The sequence below is a fragment of the Triticum dicoccoides genome, chromosome 4A, assembly GCF_002162155.2.
Source record: "Triticum dicoccoides isolate Atlit2015 ecotype Zavitan chromosome 4A, WEW_v2.0, whole genome shotgun sequence".
Lineage (NCBI taxonomy): Eukaryota > Viridiplantae > Streptophyta > Magnoliopsida > Poales > Poaceae > Triticum > Triticum dicoccoides.
Window position 1 is genome coordinate 175,895,328 of NC_041386.1, and position 22,361 is coordinate 175,917,688.

Here is a 22,361-nt window from a genome sequence, read left to right on the forward strand (position 1 = left end):
TAGGACTTTGCATGCTTCTAGTGAACCTGTTATTGACACACCTGAGAATCCTAATGATATCTCTATTTCTGATGCTGAAACCCAATCTGGTAATGAACATGAACCTAGTAATAATGTTAATGATGATGTTCATGTTGATGCTCAACCTAGTAATGACAATGAAGTAGAGATTGAACCTGCTATTGATCTTGATAACCCACAATCAAAGAATCAATGTTATGATAAGAAAGACTTTGTTGCTAGGAAGCATGGTAAGGAAAGAGAACCATGGGTTCAGAAACCCATGCCTTTTCCTCCTAAACCATCCGAGAAAAAGGATGATGAGGATTTTGAGCGCTTTGCTAAAATGATTAGACCTATCTTTTTGCGTATGCGTTTGACTGACATGCTCAAAATGAATCCTTATGCTGAGTATATGAAAGAAATTGTTACAAATAAAAGAAAGATACCAGAAGCTAAAATTTCCACCATGCTTGCTAATTATACTTTTAAGGGTGGAATACCAAAGAAACTTCGAGATCCAGGAGTACCAACTATACCATGCTCCATTAAAAGAAACTATGTTAAAACTGCTTTATGTGATCTTGGAGCCGGTGTTAGTGTTATGCCTCTCTGTTTATATCATAGACTTGATTTGACTAAGTTGACACCTACTGAAATATCTTTGCAAATGGCTGATAAATCAACTGCTATACCTGTCGGTATTTGTGAGGATGTGCCTGTTGTGGTTGCAAACGTTACTATTTTAACGGACTTTGTTACTCTTGATATTCCCGAGGACGATAGTATGTCTATTATTCTTGGATGACCCTTTTTGAATACTGTAGGGGCTGTTATTGATTGCACCAAAGGCAATGTCATTTTCATGTTAATGGAAGTGAGCATACGGTACACTTTCCGAGGAAACAACCTCAAGTCCACAGTATCAACTCTATTGGAAAAATTCCATCGATTATTTTTGGAGGTTTTGAATTTCCTCCTCCTACTGTCAAGAAGAAATATGATATCCTTATTGTTGGGGACATGCATATCCCCGTTGAGGTAACTTAGTGTTATTCAAAAATTCTCCGGTTCCATATTATTCAGAATGAGTTTGTTAATAAGACCTGATCAACCTTGTTAGTGGATTCCTTTTGATGAGCATGAGATAGATGAATTTAGAAAACACAACTCTGTGTGCCCTCTTTTTACTTTCTGTTATTTATATTAAATAAAGCAAAAATAGTATTTTCTGTCTGTTTTCTGAATTATCTGTGCAATAAAAAATACCCCAAAAGTAAAGGTTCTCCAAATGCCCTGAAATTTAAATATGATTTTTTCTGGAATATTTGAGAATATCTGGCACCGAGAACACAGCACGGGAGCAAGCACCTGGCCACGAGGGTGGAGGGCGCACCCTACCCCCTGGGCGTGCCCCCTGCCTCGTGGGCCCACGATGGCTCCCCTCTACTTATTCCAGCTACCACACACTCCTTCCTCCCACAAACATCACTAACCATCTCAAACCCGAGTCCAAGCTCATTTTGCTGCCATTTTCGATCTCCTTGCTCAAAGCTCCATTCAAAAAACTGCTTTAGGGGATTGTTCCTTGGTATGCGACTCCTCCAATGGTTCAATTAGTTTTTGTTCTAGTGTTTTATTCATTGCATATTTGTGCTGCTTAGGTGACCATGTTCTTTAGCTTGCATGTCAAATTTATGTGGTCAAAAGTAGATTTGATGCATGATCTTGCCTCTAGGCACTTGCAGGAGTAGTTGCTATCAATTTTGTTGAGTTTGGTTCACTTTTATTTTGAAGTTACAAAAAAATCGGAAATTTTCAGAAAAAGATGAAGAGATTTTTGAGGGGCTCATCGAGCCGAAGCTCGAAGGATAAGTAAAGTGAGGAGGATAAGAGGCCCAAATATAATCTTCCTCGCACCGCGGAGGTTCGGCCATGTGAATGGCCTTGTGATGATTTCTTGAGAGCAGCCGGGATTTATGATAATTTCTATGAATTGGCCGAGAATGCAGGCCTCACCGCCTTCCTCCACGACCAACGCGAACAATATCTCTTACTCACCAATATCTTTGTACAAAACTTTTATTTCCATGCTAGGAGCTCACCACCTATGGTGGAATTTTATTTATATGATGAGTATAAGGAGATGTCACTTCATGATTTTTGTCGGGTTTGTTTGATCCCTTTCGAGGGCAGCGTAGAGGAACCACATCGTGACGATATGGATGGGTTTATTGATACCATCATTGTAGGGGAAACGAGGAAGGTTTCTGACGCACGAATTACTAGCATACACTTTCCTGTTCTAGGTTACTTTGCTATATTTGCTAGTAGATGCTTAATTGGGCACGGAAACTGTGGAAACTTGAGTGCCCCTGATATTGTTATTCTGTGCCATGCCTTATTTCGTGATGACACATTCAGTATGGGCGCTATTGTTGCAAAGCGGTTAAATCTTAACCGTACTAAGGGCCCTGTCCTTGGAGGCATCTTCGCCTCGCGTCTCGCTGCACACTTTAACATACCTATTAGGCATTATGAGAAAGAAGAAAAATTGTTGCCCCCTATTTATCTAGATTATAAGAGTATGGTATCACACGATTTTATTGTTAAGAATAGGGAAAATGTGCTTAAGTACAAATTAATATTTGGTAAAAATCATCCTGAGACTATTACCTTGCCTGCTCGTTCCTTGTTTGATTTATCTGCAGGCAAGTACCTTGTTCCGTTGGAGGCCATTCACGCCGACCGGAACCCTACACCAGCTACAGAGCTAGAGCCGGAACCACAATTTGATCCTCCACGACAGTCTGATTACCAGTGGGATCTGGAGGTGATTGCCAACTAGTGGCAATCCGAGGCTTCTTCACAGTATGACCCCAACTATTACTTTGGATATCCGCCAGGCCAGTCGTGGCCATAGACCAACTTAGGCTAAAAGCCTAAGCTTGTGGGGAGTACATATTTCTCACCGACATTACATTCATGCTCACACACTCATTGCTAGTTGTCCGTGCTCATACTTTTTCATTGTAATATCCATGCTAATTTATTTTCCTTTTTTATGCCTCCTTCTTGTGTGTTTAATAAACCTTAAGAAAAAACAAAACAAAGTAGTTATAGCTTTCAGCTAGTTTACTTTCCATGCCTGTAGTAGTAATAATTAAAAAGAAAACCCAAAAAGATTTCTCGTTCTTCTTTTGCTTGTTGGGAGCTTTCCCGTGTAAATAGTTTTATTTTTTTCTTGTTCTTTGGGGGTCGAGAGGAGAAGACCATAATGAAAATGTTAAAGTGGCTCTCATATGCATTATTGTTGATCTAACAAAGAGCCCATATTACCTTGTCTTCTCTCTTGAATTGAATGCTTGAAGATTCCAGCTTAGTCCAATGCACGTGCACTATTATTATTATTCATACTATTCAGCCGTGCAAGTGAAAGGCAATAATGATGATTATATGATGAACTTATTGAGATGAGAAAACTGGTATGAACTCGACCTCTCTTGTTTTTGTAAATATGATTAGTTCATCGTTCATGATTCAACCTATTATGAATAAACATGTTTGCAATGACAATTAGAGATTATAGTTGCTTATGCCATGCTTAATTAGCTAGGAGCTTATAACGGTTTACCTTGCGTGCCGACATGCTATTAAAATGGTTGTGATGTGGTATGATAGGGTGGTATCCTCTTTTGAACGATTCGAGTGGCATGACTTGGCACATGTTCACGCATGTAGTTGAAACAAAATCAACACAACCTCTACGATATTTATGTTCATGGTGCATTATATCCTACTCATGCTTGCATTCGGTGTTGATTAATTTTAATGCATGTTCATGACTGTTGTCGCTCTCTAGCTGGTCGCTTCTCAGTCTTTTTCTAGCCTTCACCTGTACTAAGCGGGAATGCTGCTTGTGCATCCAATTCCATAAACTCCAAAGTTATTCCATATGAGTCCACCATACCTACCTATATACGGTATCTACCTGTCGTTCCAAGTAAATTTGTATGTGCCAAACTCTAAACCATCAAATAAACATTCTGTTTTGTATGCTCAAATAGCTCATGTATCAACTAGGGTTGTCCCTATCTTCCATGTTAGGCGGGTTATTCTCAATAGGAGTGGACTCCGCTCCTCACTCACAAGAAAATGGCTGGTCACCGGGATGCCCAATCCCATGCTTTACGCAAATCAAATCAAAATAACTGCAAACAAAACTCCCCCGGGACTCTTGTTAGTTGGAGGCACTCGTTGTTTCGAGCAAGCCATGGATTGATGCTTGTTGGTGGAGGGGGAGTATAAACTTTACCATTCTGTTTGGGAACCGCCTATAATGTGTGTATCATGGAAGATATCGCCATCTCTCGGTCGTTATGTTGACAATGAAAGTATACCGCTCAAAATATTATTCATATCTATTTCAAAACTGAGCTCTGGCACCTCTACAAATCCCTGCTTCCCTCTGCGAAGGGCCTATCTATTTACTTTTATGCTGAGTCATCATCCTCTTATTAAAAGCACCAGTTGAAGAGCACCGCTGTCATTTGCATTCATTACTGTTAGTTTACATTGAGTATGACTTGACTGGATCTCTTTTACCATGAATTACAATGTCTAGTCAGTCCTTGATCTTTAAAGGTGCTCTGCATTTATGTTTTGCGGTCTCAGAAAGGGTAGTGAGATACCATCTTGTTATATCATATCATAATTGTTTTGAGAAAGTGTTGTCATCCGAGATTTATTATTATTGCTCGCTAGTTGATCATGCCATTGATATGAGTAAACATGAGACCTAAATGTTATTTTGGCTATGGTTAGTTCATAATCTTTGCTGAAAACTTGAATGCTGGCTTTACATATTTATAAGAGCAAAGAAAGTTTGCAAAAAAAAATTCTTTATCACTTTCAGTTTATCAACTGAATTGCTTGAGGACAAGCAAAGGTTTAAGCTTGGGGGAGTTGACACGTCTCCGTCGTATCTACTTTTCCAAACACTTTTGCCCTTGTTCTGGACTCTAACTTGCATGATTTGAATGGAACTAACCCGGATTGACGCTGTTTTTAGCAGAATTGCCATGGTGTTATTTTTGTGCAGAAATAAAAGTTCTCGGAATGACCTAAAAATCAATGGAGAATTATTTTGGAATATATAAAAAATACTGGAAGGAAGATCCACATTAGGGGGGCCTCCACATGTCCACGAGGGTGGGGGCGCGCCCTACCCCCTAGGCGCGCCCCCTGCCTCGTGGGCCCCCTGACGCTCCAGCGACCTCAACCCTGACTTCATATATTCACTTTCGGGGAGAAAAAACCCAGGGAGAAGGATTCATCACATTTTATGATACGGAGCCGCCGCCAAGTCCTAAACTCTCTCGGGAGGGCTGATCTGGAGTCCGTTTGAGGCTCCGGAGAGGGGAATCCGTCGCCATCGTCATCATCAACCTCCATCACCAATTTCATGATGCTCACCGCCGTGCATGAGTAATTCCATCATAGACTTGCTGGACGGTGATGGGTTGGATGAGATTTCTCATGTAATCGAGTTAGTTTTGTTAGGGTTTGATCCCTAGTATCCACTATGTTCTGAGATTGATGTTGGTATGACTTTGCTATGCTTAATGCTTGTCACTAGGGCCCGAGTCCCATGATTTCAGATCTGAACCTATTATGTTTTCATCAATATATGAGAGTTCTTGATCCTATCTTGCAAGTCTATAGTCACCTACTATGTGTTATGATCCGGCAACCCTGAAGTGACAATAATCGGGATCACTCCTGGTGATGACCGTAGTTTGAGGAGTTTATGTATTCATTGTGTGTTAATGCTTTGTTTCGATACTCTATTAAAATGAGGCCTTAATATCCCTTAGTTTCCAATAGGACCCCACTGTCATGGGAGGGTAGGACAAAAGATGTCATGCAAGTTATTTTCCATAAGCACATATGACTATATTCGGAATACATGCCTACATTACATTGATGAATTGGACCTAGTTCTGTGTCACCCTAGGTTATGACTGTTACATGATGAACCGCATCCGGCATAATTCTCTATCACCGATCCATTGCCTACGAGCTTTCCATCTATTGTTCTTCGCTTATTTACTTTTCCGTTGCCATTGTTATCATCACTATAAAATACCAAAAATATTACTTTTGCTACCGTTACCTTTTGCTACCGTTACCACTACCATCATATTACTTTGCTACTAAACACTTTGCTGCAGATATTAAGTTTCTGGGTGTGGTTGAATTGACAACTCAGCTACTAATACTTGAGAATATTCTTTGGCTCCCCTTGTGTCGAATCAATAAATTTGGGTTGAATACTCCATCCTCGAAAACTGTTGCGGTCCCCTATACTTGTGGGTTATCAAAGCCGCCATCGTGCCCATCCAACACCGAATTGAGGCTTTCGCCCGGAGACAACCGCCAACTCCAAGAGAGCGAGGGAGATGACGAACACGCCTCGGCGACGCCTCCAAGAAGGGGAATGACAACCATGGTTGCCATCGCCGTCGGTCCGATAATAGCCGTGCAGGATTTTCATCCTGCGCGTCGCCCATCTCCACACCTCCAAGGACCTGGCAACAACGTCCAAGTAGTCTCGCACCGCCGCCACCGCATCACCTTGCCGAGGTAGCCGCGGAGCCAAGGACCAACGACCGATCGCACGGCAAGGGGAAACGTGGCCACACCACCAACACCCAACCTGGACGGAGAATCACAACCACCCCACTCCTCCGGCAAGGTCCATGATCGCCCGCTCCAAGGGACGGCCTTGACAACCAGGCCCCCCTTTCCACGCCATGCATCACCACCGCTCACCACGCTGCCCAGTGGTGGCAGACCGCTCGCTGCTCGCCAGGACTCCATCCTGGCTGAGCCTCCATAGTGCCGCCACCTACCTGACCATGGGCTCGCGCCGCCGCCACCAGGAACGTGATACCGCACCGCTACAAGTCCTCGCCAGACCCTCTCGCTCCACCAGTCATCTTGCCATGCTCCAGCCGTCGACCTCGCATCCGACCATCACAGACTGGCCTAGCCCGAACCCCGCAATGTCGAGAGGCGCCGCACCCCCCAGCCCACGCACTCCGCCAGGACGCGCTGCGACCGCCCAGACCCCCGAGAACCACCGTCATGGATGGAGCAGAAGCCCCTAGCGCCCCCACACTAGAAGAGGGCGAGACAGATCCCGCCGACACTGGCATCGCATGGGCTTTGCCCGCCGGGGCCCGCCGACAGCGGCGGCTAGGTTGGAGCACCTAGGTCGCCCGCGGGGAGGCGACACAGGGGCCAGGGAGGGGAAGGGAGTCGGTCTTTGTTTGCAACGGGCTCACATTTAAATGTTTTCACTCATCGAATAGTTGATATGCTATTATTTTAAGTACCGCGGACTTAAAAAGACAGGAGCAAACATTTGGGGGAATGATTGGATGACCGGCTCCCGTATTTGGGTCCGAGGACGAGTCCACGTACAAATACCGTTTTCATTTTAAGAATCGGCGCTCTGAAACTATTTCCACATAATAAAAGAAAACAAAGTCCAGTTTATATACAGTAGCAAAACAAAACAAAACCCTTGTTACGACAGTACGAGTACTAAGCAACCCTCGCTGTGTGCCCCATGGCAGACACACCAAACAGTCTAGTGGTGTCATTCATTCACACTCTTGAGTCTTGACAGCGAAGCATCTCTGTTCTGCGACACAGCCAGAGCAGCCGCAGCGCAAGCGGAGGCATATTTCTCGTCGAAAGAGTTTTAAAAGCCCGAACAAATGCGCAGGTAGAAGCCAAACCAAATATTTGTTTTTCTATTATTTCCCTTTTCCCCTCCCCTTTTCCACTAAGACCAAGACGAAACACTCATCCTCCCAACTCCACCTGCTTCGCTTCCTCTCCACTTCACCAAACCAAACCCTCGGGTGGGGGAGAGCGGAGCAGAGCACAGCGGAGCAGAGAGGAGATGGCGAGCGCAAGCAATGCGCAATGAGTGGCGGCACCCTCGCCTTCACTGCTCCTGCTTTTGCCTTCTACTAGCTGCTGCTCGGTGCCTCGGGTTGGCGCAGTGGGTGGCACTGGGAAGGGGATTCATTCCTTCGCGCCGCGCCTCTCGTCGGCCACGCCTCCACCGCCCGGATCTGGGCCGCAGCGCCGAGATCCTGAGCTCAGATTCGTGAGCTCCCTCCCTCTCTCCGGTACGGCGTTTTCTCGGGTTTTTACCGGGGTGTCCGTTGATGGTGATGTTTGTTGGCTAGTGCAGCCAGCGCTGCACGGATTTGTCCTGAATTGGTTTGGTGGTGGATTATCTGTCGGCTCAGGTGGCGGCCATGGATTCCCCGGCTGCCGGTGAAGGACAGCGGTTCAAGCGGATTCCAAGGCAGCCTTGTGGCCGGAACCTGGAGCTGGATCCACTGGTACGTCTCGCTCCCTACTCCTGCGTGTTTCCTTGGTTTGGTTGTGCCAATGCGGCTCTCGTGTATATTTCGTTTTGTCGAGTGTTGTGGTAGTGCATACAATGTGGTACTACCTGGGAAGCCCCAGAGTTTGAAATGACATTGAATTGTGTGCGCTCCAGATCTCTCCGCATTCGTTGCTTAGGGTTTTGGGTTTCTTAACGTGCGCATGCTTCAGTGAGAGGAGAGCTGAGGAGTTTAAACTGATGTTGTTGGTATTAGTGCCAGTGGTGAACTGCTGCTTGCTATGTGCTGCTCATGTCAAACCTGCATTGCAGGATATAGTTGTCTAATCTCCTTATTTCCAGGGCGCTTCTGTTGGGGTTTTCAACAGATAGCTGATCTTTTCTTATGCTTAGCCTCACAATGCTATGTTGGTTTTTGGTTTGCTGCTATTTTGGGAATGAGCTCATTGAGTGGTCCATTTTGGATGTGTGCCCATATCTGGACAATGAGTTGAATTGTTCACTGTATTAGTAGACCACCAAGAATGGAACCACAGTACTTGACCACTACTATATGATCCATGGCTATACGTTTTCCATCGTTCTCACGTATGGCATTCCATGATAGAGCTATGTCCTTAGTATCAGTATTGCACATCTTTAGTGGCTGATAATTCAGTTTGCTCCTTTGGGTTTCAATCAGGAAAAAGTAACAATTTCCGGCTGCAATTTTGAGAATTAAGGATGAAAAAGCTAAGCTTCTTTCTGTTTTTTCAGCTTAATGAGAATTTGGAACAGTGGCCACATCTAAGTGAGCTAGTACAGTGTTATAACGCTGATTTTGTGAAAGATGACTGCAAATATGGACGCTATGAGAGTGTCGCGCCACCGTCCTTTCAGAATCAAATTTTCGAGGGACCTGACACCGACATAGAAACAGGTAATCCAACATCCTTGTGACTGGATTAGCTTCTTATACATGGTTTACTTAATATTTTTATATATTTGCTTTGTCATAGAATTGCAGCTTTGCAACGCTAGGCATTCCAAGCCTGAGGAAACTACTGAGGATGATATGCCAAGCACTTCAGGGAGGCAAATATATGAAACTGAACCATCTGCTTCATCTTCAAAAAAAGTAAGTGCATATTCACTAGATTTCTGTTTTAGGTGGATTCTTACCATATGTTCTCTTTCTTGCCCCTCTAGTAGCAGACTACATGCTAAACTAATTTCTCTGCGGTTTAACCCTAGTGCCTTGGTCCTCAACTCCTCATATGGGATAATAAAAACTATATTGTGAATTGCTCATACATGTATTTATCTTGTCCTTGTTTCAGCTACTACAATACTTTCCTGTTGAACTTTTGTTCATTTGTATCACTTGTGTCGATCCTTTATGCGTTCAGTCGACTAGTACTTTTTCACTTCGTTTTTTTTACTTCCTGTGCAAAGTGCAAAGAAGGTACATTCCACAGTACTGTTGACTTGAATGTTTCTAGCAGAAATTAAGCTGTGACCTTTCTTTGTTTAATGCATTTGACCAATTGTCATTAGCATATACGGTATGAGGTTTGTCATCTTGATGTCAGCATTAACGACATGTTGCCCTGCTTGTTTTTTCAGCATTGTACTCTCTCACCTTTACCGGCATATGAACCTGCATTTGATTGGGACAATGAGAGATCTTTAATATTTGGCCAACGCCTGCCAGAAAGTCTCCCTGCAACACACAGCAGGTTTGCTTTAAGCTGCACACTCAAGCATTACATCTCTTTGCTTTTGTTTGCACTTCTTACTCTGGGCAATCTTTGTTACTACTTACTGGTCACATGTTATAACTTGATCTCTACTGCTTGCAGTGGATTGAAGATAACGGTCAAGGTATTGTCTTTGTCATTCCAAACTGGATTAGTCGGTGAGCAAAAATATTATTTCTATGTGTTTGTTCAACACTTCTAAACTGCAATATGTTCTCATTTATACTTCGCAGCATGATGACTGACCTACCTTTTGGTAATGTATCATGTGCAGAACCTTTTAGCGGTACAATCTGCTTGTACAACAGAGATAGGAGAGAAAAGCTATCCGAGGACTTCTACTTCCACATACTTCCAACAGAAATGCAAGATGTAAGGAGCAACGTTTATTACTCCGTTCGGGGCCAATATTTCTCCTCTAAAATTTTGCTACTGATACCGGCAGATAGAAACAGTTGTAGCTTGTCAAATATACTGAAATTCCATATTAACATAATTTAAATCGCTGACCATTTTCATCCCTTTCGCATTTGACCAGGCTCATATATCTTTGGACCGTCGGGGTGTTTTCTCATTGGACACCCCTTCACCATCAATCTGCCTTCTGATCCAGCTAGAAAAGGCTGCTACTGAAGAAGGGGGAGTAACTCCTTCCATTTATTCCCGTAAAGAACCTGTAAGAAATAAATCTCCCTCCTTTAATCGCATGTTCCATTACTCTAATGCTCAGTTTTGTGACAGGTGCACTTGACTGAGAAAGAGAAGCAGAAGCTGCAAGTTTGGTCTCGAGTCATGCCATACAGAGAGCCATTTGCATGGGCAATGATTCCTCTGTTTGAAAACAACCATGCTGGTGGTGATGCTGCCTCTCCTAGCAGCCCTTTAGCACCAAGTATGTCAGGCTCAAGTTCTCAAGATAGCATTGTGGAGCCTATCTCCAAACTCACTTCAGATGGAAAACTCAACCATTATTCAAGTGGAAGTTCTGTTATTGTTGAGATATCAAACTTAAACAAAGTGAAGGAAAGCTACATGGAAGACTCCCTCCAAGTAAGCATTATAGCTGAGCAAAGTCAGTTAATGTTGTTACTTAAGTGATTATTAACTAATTAATCATGCCAATTCTTGTGTCGCTTGTAGGATCCAAAACGAAAAGTACACAAGCCAGTGAAAGGTGTGCTAAGGCTAGAGGTGGAAAAACTTCATAATGACCGTAATGAGGCGGATACCATTTCTGAAGGTGGGAGCATAACCAATGAATTGCATGATGCTGGCGAGCTCAATAATGGCAGACACAGCAGGAATAGCATTGATGGGATCCACAGTTCTCTGAATTCTAGTGCCATTGTCAAGAAAGATACACACCAGAATGGTCAAAGTTCCAATGGAGAGAATGGCAACAATGTAACTAGACGAGTTCCTCATCCACCTCTTGTGTTCAGTTCTCGATTTTGAAACTTATGTTGTAGGATTTCATGTCTTTTCTGTTCATGTGAGATGCATTCTTTCTTGTTACAGTTTCAAGCTTTTGACTTTCGGATGATGGCCCGGAGTGAACCATTTTCACAACTTTTCCATTGCCTCTATGTGTACCCATTGACTGTTAGCTTGAGCCGCAAAAGAAATCTATTTGTAAGGGTAGAATTGAGGAAGGATGATTCTGACATACGTAAACTTCCAGTAGAGGTTTGTTCATGAAGTTATCATACCCCTTTTGCTCTGTTGGTGGTGTCTGTTCAATGTTCTAAGTGACTAGATATATGGGGTTTCAGGCTGTCCATCCAAGGGATCAGAATTCAACACTACAGAAGTGTGCCCATACCCAAATTTCTGTTGGCACAAGAATGTCTTGCTACCATGACGAAGTTAAGATCAGTCTGCCTGCTCTATTGACGCCCCAACATCATCTTCTGTTCACATTTTTCCACGTAGATCTCCAAATGAAACTTGAAGCCCCTAAACCAGTATGCCTTCTGTTCCTTGTCAATTAGGACACATTAATACAGTTGGTTTATCTCTTCATGTTTATTTTGCTGGTTTCTAACATGTTTGTGCTCCTTCAGGTGATTGTGGGATATGCTGCACTTCCACTGTCGACACACATTCAGTATGTATTAGATTGTCATCTTTATTTTTGTATACACGAAATGATTAAATGGAACTAGTCTGAGCCTGTCGCTTCATACGTGGGATCACATTCAAGTCAACGCGTTATGAATCATGATTTATTTATCATCTTAACTTAACTCTGTTTATGTGACAGAAAGTGAATATATGAACTAAGACGACTGAGCATTGTGTTTGTCCGCTGCTTATTCGTCCTAGGACGACTGTAACCGACTCCCTATCTTTTCAATGAAATGAAACGCAAAGGTCTTTTGCGTTTTCTCGAAAAAAAAGAATATATGAACTAAGCTTTCTTGCTAAAACTTGTGAGGTGGTCTTTTATAGTATTGTTTAACTCGTGAAGCTTTATTGCCACCTAGCTTGGCTAGCTAATTAACTAACCTTAGTAAATTTAAAATTTACTCCTGTTACTTGTGCAACTAAGAAGTATGTAAACACCATGGTGCTTGTTCACTAGCAAGACTGCAAGTGCATACTGCTTACTGTACTTTCTAGCACAATGTCTGTATGTTGCTACTTGCTATGGGTTAAAAGAGCTTATACATGTTAAAGAGGATATACTACTGCCTCTGTCAGATCAAATCATCTAAGGAGTAAAGATAATAAAAAATGGGAGCTGACTGCCTTCTGCAATAGCAGTTTGGCCTTCTGCAATAGCAGTTTGGACATAACATATGAACGTACTTCTGGGCATATACCTTTTTTTTCAATGTAATGTTGAAGGGCCATCTACTCAGTTCTACTTCTACCACAAGTTTGACGAGGAACTCTGAAGTGCTTGCAGTCTCTTAAATATTAGCGTGAGTTGATGAGAATGAAATTGAATTTGATATGTAGCAATTTTTGAATCCAATAGGTTACTTTCGGATGTGTCTTTGCCAATTTTACGAGAGCTTGTTCCGCATTACCTGCAGGAAAGTGGAAAGGTTTGCTACTTGTCCTGTTTCCTTTTGCTGTTTTTCTACAGTGATTGCAGAATTATCCTCAAATGCATTTGCTGTAATAGTACCTGAAAGTTGCAATTCTTATACAGGAAAAAATGGACTACCTGGAGGATGGAAAAACTGTTTTCAGGCTGCGGTTAAGACTTTGCTCTTCGTTGTTTCCAGTTAATGAAAGGATAAGGGACTTTTTCGTTGAGTATGACCGTCACACACTACATACAAGTCCACCTTGGGGTTCTGAGCTTCTTGAGGTATCCTTTTACCGCTGAATGGCTTAGATTGGAGCTTCTGATGTTAGTTTCTTTCATGATCCCTCCCCTGCTGAATGGCTTTGATAATAATATACCTTTGAGTTATGCCTGGATGATACCTATTAGAATATGTAAAAAGATGGAAAAAGTTGTGCAGTATTTGTTATGTTCTACATGTCTAATTAGATATGGAATATGGCCAAGTTCTAGAGCATAGAGGAAATTATCTGTGTTGAAGTGTATATGTGGATTGCCTAGCCCTTTCCATCAGTTCGGACTTTTGGTTGCGTTGGCTAGTGCATGAATCTTAACATGGTATCAGGGCCCAAGGTCTTGTGTTCAAGTCTTGGCTTTCGCAATTTAGGGTGTTGAAGTGTATTGTGGATTGCCTAGCCCTTTCCATCAGTTTGGACTTTTGGTTGCGTTGGTAGTGCATGAAGCTTAACATGGTATCAGAGTTAAGGTCTTGAGTTCAAGTCCTGGCTTTTGCAATTTATCTAAAAATTGTTGTTCCCCCCTTTGTGTCCACATATAGGCCTCTTGAACCGTACCTCTGAGTCTGTCCACGTGTTGACTTTCCGCGTCACACGTGAGAGGGGGTGTTGAAGTGTATATGTGGATTGCCTAGCCCTTTCCATCAGTTCGGACTTTTGGTTGCGTTTGCTAGTGCATGAAGCTTAACAATCTGCACTGTGTATTTCAATATTTGTTTGTGGCATTTTGCACAAATTTACATTGTGTTGGTACTTGCACCATATACCGACGATACATATGTCTAACCTTATTTTTTGGGGGGGTTGCAGGCAATAAATAGTTTAAAGAATGTTGAATCTACTGCATTGTTACAATTTCTTCAACCAATACTCAATATGCTGCTACATCTTATTGGCGATGGTGGTGAAACCCTTCAGGTTGTTACTTTGCTTATTATGTTTCCATTCTGCATAAGCACATGCGCCGTTTTGACTGAACTACATTTCTTGCCGAGTGTTTATATTGATGATATTACACATTAGTTTTGACCCTATAGATTTATTTTTCTTGCAGGTTGCTGCATTTCGAGCCATGGTTAATATTCTAACCCGGTAATTCCCTGTTTTGCTGTTCGGTTTGTCCTCATCCCTCTGATATTTGTGTGCAGCTGTGCACCAGTTTCTTTCAATAGCTCTAGCATTCCATGTTCGTCCAACTTCTCAAAATCCTAATTCCAAACATTTAGACGGCCTATCCTTTGCTGGAGAAAAAAATAAAAGAATATTTGGATGGCTTTTTCATCTCATGTGTCATGAAGTCTGATTCTCTTAGTTTGTGCTCACTAAAGTGGTGCTGCATTTTGAGCGAAGTATAAACTGTTAAGTTTTATATTATGTGAGCGCTTGCTGATTGCACTTGCATATGTTGCAGCACAACAAACAAGGATGTGGGAAAGCTGTTAACATCATGTTGCCATATTACCATATTTGTCTTTAGAGGCCCTATCACACAAGATCTTTGCGCTCTTCTCTCATCTTTAGCAAAATCTGAATGTCTGGCTTTAATTCTTTAAAAAAATATTTTACGATCCCCCCAGTAGAATTATTCATTCAGGAGTCATGACCATGTATGTACCTTAAATTGTGTTAAAGTCGATGCATTTCTATCGCAGGGTGCAACAGGAATCATCTGATGGAGCTGGGAGAAATAAGTTTCTCGTTAATTATGTTGATTTTGCTTTTGACGACTTCGGTGATCGGCAGACACCTGTATACCCTGGTTTGTCTACTGTTTGGGGCAGCCTAGCTCGTAGTAAGGTTAGTATGGATTTCTTCTCTCTGCTTGAAGTAATGAAATTTGAGTTCGTTCTACTTTATTTCATGCCGCGTTTAATTTTTTATGTATGAACCTGTTAATGCATGGGGGTAAACATTCATCTGCGGATGGTCATAATTGACTACTTGAGGTAAAATGGTGCTAGGTTACTGGGGTAAACATCCGTCTGAATGAGGGTGACGATTTGGTGAGGACTATACCTAGAATAGTCAGCCAAGTGTGCAGGACTTAGAGACTAGGTTAGACTTCTTTGTTATTCATCTTATGATAATTCCCTTATATAGCCATCCGCCTAACAAGGATATCTAGTGCAACCAATAAACTGGAGACAATCATATCAAGGGGAGTGCATGGCAGGACGTAGAGAGACTATGATAGATTTCTTTGTTGTTTACGATGTAAAGGATGATAACACTTATATACCACATCACTTGCACCAATAATAAGTATTTGCATCAGCGACTAGTTAATATAGTGGACTTGATTATTAACCTTTTGCTTTTACTGTTATTTGCAACTCAATATATCCTTTTTAATGGTTATTTTCTTACACTTTTCTGCTTCAATTGTGTCTGTTCATTCAATCTGCTTACTTTTAACAGAGATGCATCTTTCTGCTGCTCTGCTTCACCATTGTACACTTTTGTCATTTTAGGCTAAAGGTTATAGAGTTGGACCTGTCTATGATGATGTGTTGGCAATGGCTTGGTTTTTTCTGGAGCTTATTGTAAAATCAATGGGATTGGAACAAAGTCGTCTCTTCTACCACAATCTTCCACTTGGTAGGACCAACTAGCGAGCACTTATAGCTGCAGTCATTAGTATATCAGTATCAATACATAAATACTTAATTAGACTACGTAATATGGTCCTAATTGTTTGCTGCCATGTGCTAGGTGAAGATGTCCCACCGCTGCAGTTGAAAGAAGGAGTCTTCAGATGCATCATGCAGCTATTTGATTGCCTTCTAACTGAGGTTCATGAACGCTGTAAAAAGGGTTTAAACTTGGCGAAGCGCTTGAACAGCACTCTTGCTTTCTTCTGTTACGATCTTTTATCAATCATTGAGCCACGCCAAGTTTTTGAGCTGGTAATGCTGGACATCACATTTAAGTTTGTCCCTCCCCTTGCTCGTGAGGAGCTTCATTCCAAATACTGATATGCATAACTATGCATTTGTGTTCTTCAGGTTTCATTGTATATGGACAAGTTTGCAGGGGTTTGCCAGTCAGTCCTCCATGATTGCAAATTGACATTCCTGCAAATAATATGTGATCATGATCTTTTTGTTGAGATGCCTGGTCGGGATCCCACTGATAGGTAGGTCCCACTCTAAATTCGTGGATTACCAAGCTAGGGAACTATAAATACTCCAGTTTGCCAAAACTGTTTTAATAGACCAGCAATGTCGTTCAGAGCCTTTGGTCTCCTAATACTCTTCTTACTCCAAGTTCTTTTAACTACCAAGACATTTTTTTACGTTCTCCATAAATATAATGGCATGATGATTTTATACCTTTTGTGTCCTCTAGTCCTTACAATGATTACACTTTGTTTTACTTAAACATTACCAACCCTGGTTTATTCTTTGCTTCGATGTTAGAATAATATTATGTGCAAATATCCTCTTGAAATTCCAATCAAAAACACTTGTGAATGTCTCATGCTCTAACATGCTGCAAATTGTGGCAGCTTTTTATATTTTCTGATGATTTTTTACTATGATATCCCCTTTGCAGGAATTATCTCTCGTCGGTTCTTATTCAAGAGATCTTTCTCACCCTTGATCATGATGATTTGTCACAGCGAGCGAAAGTAAGCATCTCAATTGAGATCGAAGTGCTTTGGTCTACATCTCAATGCATTACTTCACCATCTCACATATGATGTTAACTCATTCTTGTTTTGTCATTATTGTAGGCGGCTCGTATTTTAGTTGTTCTTATATGCAAGCATGAATTTGACGCGCGATATCAAAAAAGTGAAGACAAGCTGTACATTGCTCAGCTGTATTTTCCTCTTATAGGACAGGTTTGAGATATTCACATCACAATTAACTTCCTTGAAATGAATATCAATAATCAGAACTCTGTTTCTCTGCAAGGTTTGGCATACACGCGGTTCTTCTTACAGTTTCTTTTCCTGTGAAAAACACCTTGCAGATTCTTGATGAGATGCCTGTGTTCTATAACCTAAATGCCATTGAAAAACGTGAAGTGCTAGTGGTCATTTTGCAAATCATAAGGAACTTGGACGACACAACTCTTATAAAAGCATGGCAACAGAGCATTGCTAGAACCAGATTGTTCTTCAAGCTACTTGAAGAATGTATAACCCATTTTGAGGTTCGTACAACCCTTTTTTATTTAGAATGTTGAAGTTTTTGTCATTGTTATCAACTTCTGTGACTGAGTGTGATGTTTCTACACTTCAATTATAATTCTGACTAGTAAAATCTCAGTGCACAAAAGATTTCTGACGGGGTGTACAATTTGTTTGATGATTTGCAAAGTACTCTTGGGTGACTGGTCGGAGTGGTATCTGAATGACTGAATCCAACTTTTTTCTGGCGTTCCTGTTGGATGTTTTGACTTATTCCAACTTAGACAACACACTCTTCTTTTAACTGGTGGCACTATTGCATGACAGGGTTCTGAATCTTCTTTGTTACCATAAAACCACGTTGATTCGCAATAGTTTATTCAGAACTAAACTAAATCTCCCGAATTCTCTCTGCAGCATAACAGAACAGGAGACAGCTTGCTACTAGGTTCTAGTTCTCGGAGCCCTGATGCTGAGCGCCCTGCGTCCCCCAAGTATTCTGATCGGTTATCCCCATCAGTTAACGCATATTTGTCTGAGGCTTCGCGCCATGAAATAAGGGTATGGTGCCAAATTATTTATAGGAGCCTAATTTTCCAGCAGTAGTACTTTTACCTGTACTTTTCACAGGGTGAACAGTTTGAGTATGAATAAGCTCTGACATGCATGAACTTGAATCATGTTGGCTTTCTTGGTATGTCTCAGCATTGCTGGTTACTGTTTTTTTTTGGTGGCAAAGTTAAGATGCTATTGGAGAGAATGTGGACAGTAGACATCCTTATAAGAAACTGATTGGACTTGGCTTGTGTTATATTCCAAATAGTTCATTAAGTGTGGTTCATGTATATCAGTTTATGAAATGCGCATCATTTGAAGTATAAATAAAACATTAGTGAGTAAAGGGTTATATTCTCGACTGTGTTACCATGTGGCTAGCAAGACTAATTAATCAGCCAAGTCTTTCTCACTACACTGGTGCTCCACTTTCAGCTTTGGCCATTACTCTTCTTGGCATGGTTTTTTAATGCCACTAGGATCACATAATTCTTCAGAAGATGCCAACTGACAAAGTTTATTATCTGGCCCTGAAGGAGTAGTTTACTTGAGTGTCAGAATAAGGCTCGACGTCCACTAATATCTACTGAGCCTGCAGTGGTGGAGTTGAGCCTGTTTCATGCTAGAGAGTGATTTTATTTACTTGTTCTGAACACACATACTTTGTAGGAGATGTGACGAAAAATCATCATGAGAAAAATTGTTAGTTATTTGTCATGACTGCTATTTAATGCAGCCCCAGGGAACACCGGAAAATGGGTACATGTGGAACAGGATTAGTCCTCAGCTAAGTTCCCCAAATCAACCCTATTCATTGAGGGAAGCACTTGCGCAAGCGCAATCTTCAAGAATAGGATCAACAGCCAGGGCATTGAGAGAGTCCCTACATCCAATACTGAGACAAAAGTTGGTAAGTATTACATTCCCATGTGAATCTTGTGGTGATTTAAACTTTCTTCAGTCTGACAGAAAATTCCTACAGGAACTCTGGGAAGAAAATCTTAGTACTGCTGTGAGCCTTGAAGTCTTGGGAATAATTGATAAGTTTTCAGTTGCTGCAGCTTCTCGAAGCATCTCGACTGACTATGCTAAGCTAGATTGTGTAACATCTATCTTGATGGGTCTTTTATCTAGGAGCCAGCCCTTGACTTTTTGGAAAGCTTTCCTTCCTGTGGTCTATAATATATTTAGTCTCCATGGTGCAACACTGATGGCAAGGGAGAATGACCGCTTCTTGAAGCAAATTGCTTTTCATCTTTTGCGACTTGCTGTATTCCGAAATGATTCTGTTAGAAAAAGGGCCGTTGTTGGGTTGCAGATCCTTGTTAGGGTAAGCTGCTTGCTGAATTTGAGTTCTATAAAATCATGAAACGACTTTACCTGATACAGATGTTTTTTTTGTGCCTCTAGAACTCATTCAACTATTTCAAGAGCACCACAAGGCTGAGGGTCATGTTGACTATTACTTTGTCAGAACTGCTATCTGATGTGCAAGTAACTCAGATGAAATCCGATGGATCTCTTGAAGAAAGTGGTGAAGCTCGGCGTCTTAGGAAATCACTGGAGGAAATGGCTGATGTAAGGAGTAAGGATCAGTTGAATGATTGTGGCCTTCCTGTTACTGCACTGGAAGTGGCTGCTGAAGGTTCCACAGACAATAGGTGGTCTTGGGTAGAGGTTAAGCATCTATCAAAGTGTCTAGTCCAGGCCCTTGATGCTGGCCTTGAACACGCCCTTTTGGTAAGCAAGTTTTGGCAAAATAATCATTACTGTGCTATCCATAAAAGTGATGTACTACCTCCGATCCAAAATAAGTGCCCCAGTTTTGAACCATTTGTTCATGTCATCTGGACAACCGAAACACTACTAATATGTGATTATACTTTTAGTGATGTCATTTTTATGCATCTGATTTTCTTGATTAAGTATTGAGCACTGAACCTGTAAATTTTAATGTTCTTTTCAGGGTTCTGTAATGAGTGTGGACAGGTGTGCAGCTGCTGAGGGTTTCTATAAGCTAGCATTGGCCTATGCCCCTGTTCCGGATCTTCACATTATGTGGTTACTGCACCTTTGTGATGCACACCAGGAGATGCAGTCATGGGCTGAGGCCGCGCAGTGCGCAGTTGCTGTAGCTGGTGTGATCATGCAGGTTGTAATGTTAACTTCTGTTCTTCTATTCCTTTAATTTCTCTGTGGAGTTTTATGACCTTCGAACCCTTCTTACAGGCACTTGTTGGAAGGAACGATGCTGTGTGGAGCAAGGAGCATGTTGCCTCCCTCTGTAGGATTTGCCCTATTGTGGGCACTGATATAGGTGCAGAAGTAGCTGCAGCAGAAGTTGAAGGATATGGTGCATCCAAGCTTACTGTGGATTCGGCCGTCAAGTATCTTCAACTTGCGAACAAACTCTTTGCACAAGCTGAACTTTACCACTTCTCTGCCAGTATCCAGGAACTTATCATTCCTGTGTACAAAAGCAGAAGGTCTTATGGGCAGCTGGCTAAATGTCACACGTCACTCACAAGCATATATGAGTCAATTCTTGAACAGGAGGCTAGCCCTATCCCGTTCATTGATGCTACCTACTACAGAGTTGGATTCTATGGGGAACGATTTGGCAAGCTCAATAAAAGGGAGTATGTGTTTAGGGAGCCGCGGGATGTTCGTCTGGGTGACATTATGGAGAAGCTTAGTCATACCTATGAGGCTAAGATGGATGTGAATCACACGTTACACATCATTCCTGACTCGAGGCAAGTCAATGCTGATGAGCTGCAACCTGGTGTATGCTATCTGCAAATAACTGCCGTTGATCCTGTAATGGAGGACGAGGACTTGGAGAGCAGGAGGGAAAGGATTTTCTCTTTATCCACTGGTTCTGTTCGTGCACGTGTGTTTGACCGTTTCCTTTTCGACACACCATTCACAAAGAACGGAAAAACGCAAGGTGGCCTAGAAGATCAATGGAAGAGACGCACAGTGCTCCAGACAGAGGGTTCCTTTCCTGCTCTGGTAAATCGTCTGGTGGTGATAAAATCTGAATCTCTAGAGTTTTCACCTGTGGAGAATGCGATTGGAATGATTGAAACAAGGACAGCTGCATTGAGAAATGAACTAGAAGAACCACGGAGCTCTGAAGGTGATCAATTACCAAGACTTCAAAGCCTGCAAAGGATACTCCAAGGAAGTGTGGCTGTTCAGGTAAGGGCTGTGATCCTGCATCTCTGCGCAATATGAACCAGCTTAACTTTGTTTGCTCCTCTATTTCTTTGTATTGCTGATTTTCTCAAAATGTTGTGGTGCAGGTCAACAGTGGTGTATTAAGTGTGTGCACCGCTTTCTTATCTGGCGAGCCTCCAACCAGGCTCCGGTCTCAAGAACTGCAACAGCTGATAGCTGCATTGCTTGAATTCATGGCTGTCTGCAAGCGTGCAATCCGTGTGCATTTTAGATTGATAGGGGAAGAAGACCAGGAGTTCCACACGCAACTTGTCAATGGGTTTCAGTCTCTTACTGCTGAGCTTTCTCACTATATTCCTGCCATACTTTCGGAGCTATGACTGTAGCAAGGTGGCAGGCAGTTAGGTAGCATGTGAATGGTTGGTTGATTTTTCAGTTGGGGATCTGCTCCAAATGTTCATATTTCGAGTAGCTTTGGTTGTATAGTTTGAGAACTAACCGGGGCCTTTGCATTTCTGCTGTGTCACGATTTTGGGGTGTAAAGTATATGCAACTTCTTAGTGTGATGTACCTGGATCATCGTGTTTGTTTGTGGTTTGCTGACAGTGATAGGCAACTTAGCTGGTAGCTGTTGGAGCGGCATTATTATTACTATTATTATCATTATCATTATCATTATCATTATCATTATCATTATTTTATTGTCATTATCGGGTGTGATGACACACTGCAAATTAGCCGCTGGAATGAAAGTGTTTCTTCGAAAGCACGAGCTATTAAAATTGTTCATTTAGAGAAGTACGTTTTCAGTATACTAGATGGTCTTGCCTTGTGCTCGTGCCCTTATGGCCTTATTTACGAAACAAGTTGAATGCTTGTGGTATCAGATATTAAGATCGTGGCTACCAAGCGATACGATAAAAATCTCAAGTTATCAGTATGGTGTGCGGCACCTGTGTAGTACGTCTACAAAACATGCATGACCTAGCGTCATACCAGC

The 22,361-nt window shown here is 42.0% G+C and overlaps 1 protein-coding gene across 3 annotated transcripts; it reads left to right on the forward strand.

Moving 5' to 3' along the window:
* Window positions 1-7,796: 7,796 nt before the first annotated feature.
* LOC119285578 (guanine nucleotide exchange factor SPIKE 1-like) lies at window positions 7,797-22,045 on the forward strand. 3 transcript variants are annotated; one of them, XM_037564882.1, is made up of 31 exons: window positions 7,799-8,207; window positions 8,331-8,426; window positions 9,188-9,350; window positions 9,430-9,548; window positions 10,037-10,149; window positions 10,273-10,328; window positions 10,445-10,542; window positions 10,709-10,846; window positions 10,912-11,220; window positions 11,311-11,574; window positions 11,689-11,856; window positions 11,943-12,134; window positions 12,234-12,277; window positions 13,154-13,223; window positions 13,331-13,492; window positions 14,296-14,403; window positions 14,540-14,577; window positions 15,138-15,282; window positions 15,957-16,083; window positions 16,198-16,391; window positions 16,491-16,621; window positions 17,041-17,116; window positions 17,222-17,332; window positions 17,464-17,646; window positions 18,041-18,184; window positions 18,915-19,088; window positions 19,161-19,508; window positions 19,589-19,918; window positions 20,145-20,330; window positions 20,408-21,382; window positions 21,487-21,741. In XM_037564882.1, exons 2-31 carry the CDS (start codon window positions 8,340-8,342, stop codon window positions 21,739-21,741), a joined length of 5,508 nt encoding a protein of 1,835 aa, XP_037420779.1. In that variant the 5' UTR covers window positions 7,799-8,207; window positions 8,331-8,339. The 3 variants fall into 3 exon arrangements, with proteins under 3 accessions (XP_037420777.1, XP_037420779.1, XP_037420778.1); XM_037564880.1 differs by having other exon boundaries at window positions 7,797-8,207; window positions 18,915-19,508; window positions 21,487-22,045; XM_037564881.1 differs by lacking the exon at window positions 7,799-8,207 and having other exon boundaries at window positions 8,312-8,426; window positions 18,915-19,508; window positions 21,487-22,045.
* Window positions 22,046-22,361: the final 316 nt, after the last annotated feature.

Coding starts and splice junctions, on each gene's coding strand:
- LOC119285578 (XM_037564880.1), top strand. CDS start 8,340: ATGGATTCCCCGGCTGCCGGTGAAGGACAGCGGTTCAAGCGGATTCCA. Junction 11,857..11,942: donor TACGTAAACTTCCAGTAGAG/GTTTGTTCATGA, acceptor ATGGGGTTTCAG/GCTGTCCATCCAAGGGATCA. Junction 21,383..21,486: donor AAGGAAGTGTGGCTGTTCAG/GTAAGGGCTGTG, acceptor GTTGTGGTGCAG/GTCAACAGTGGTGTATTAAG.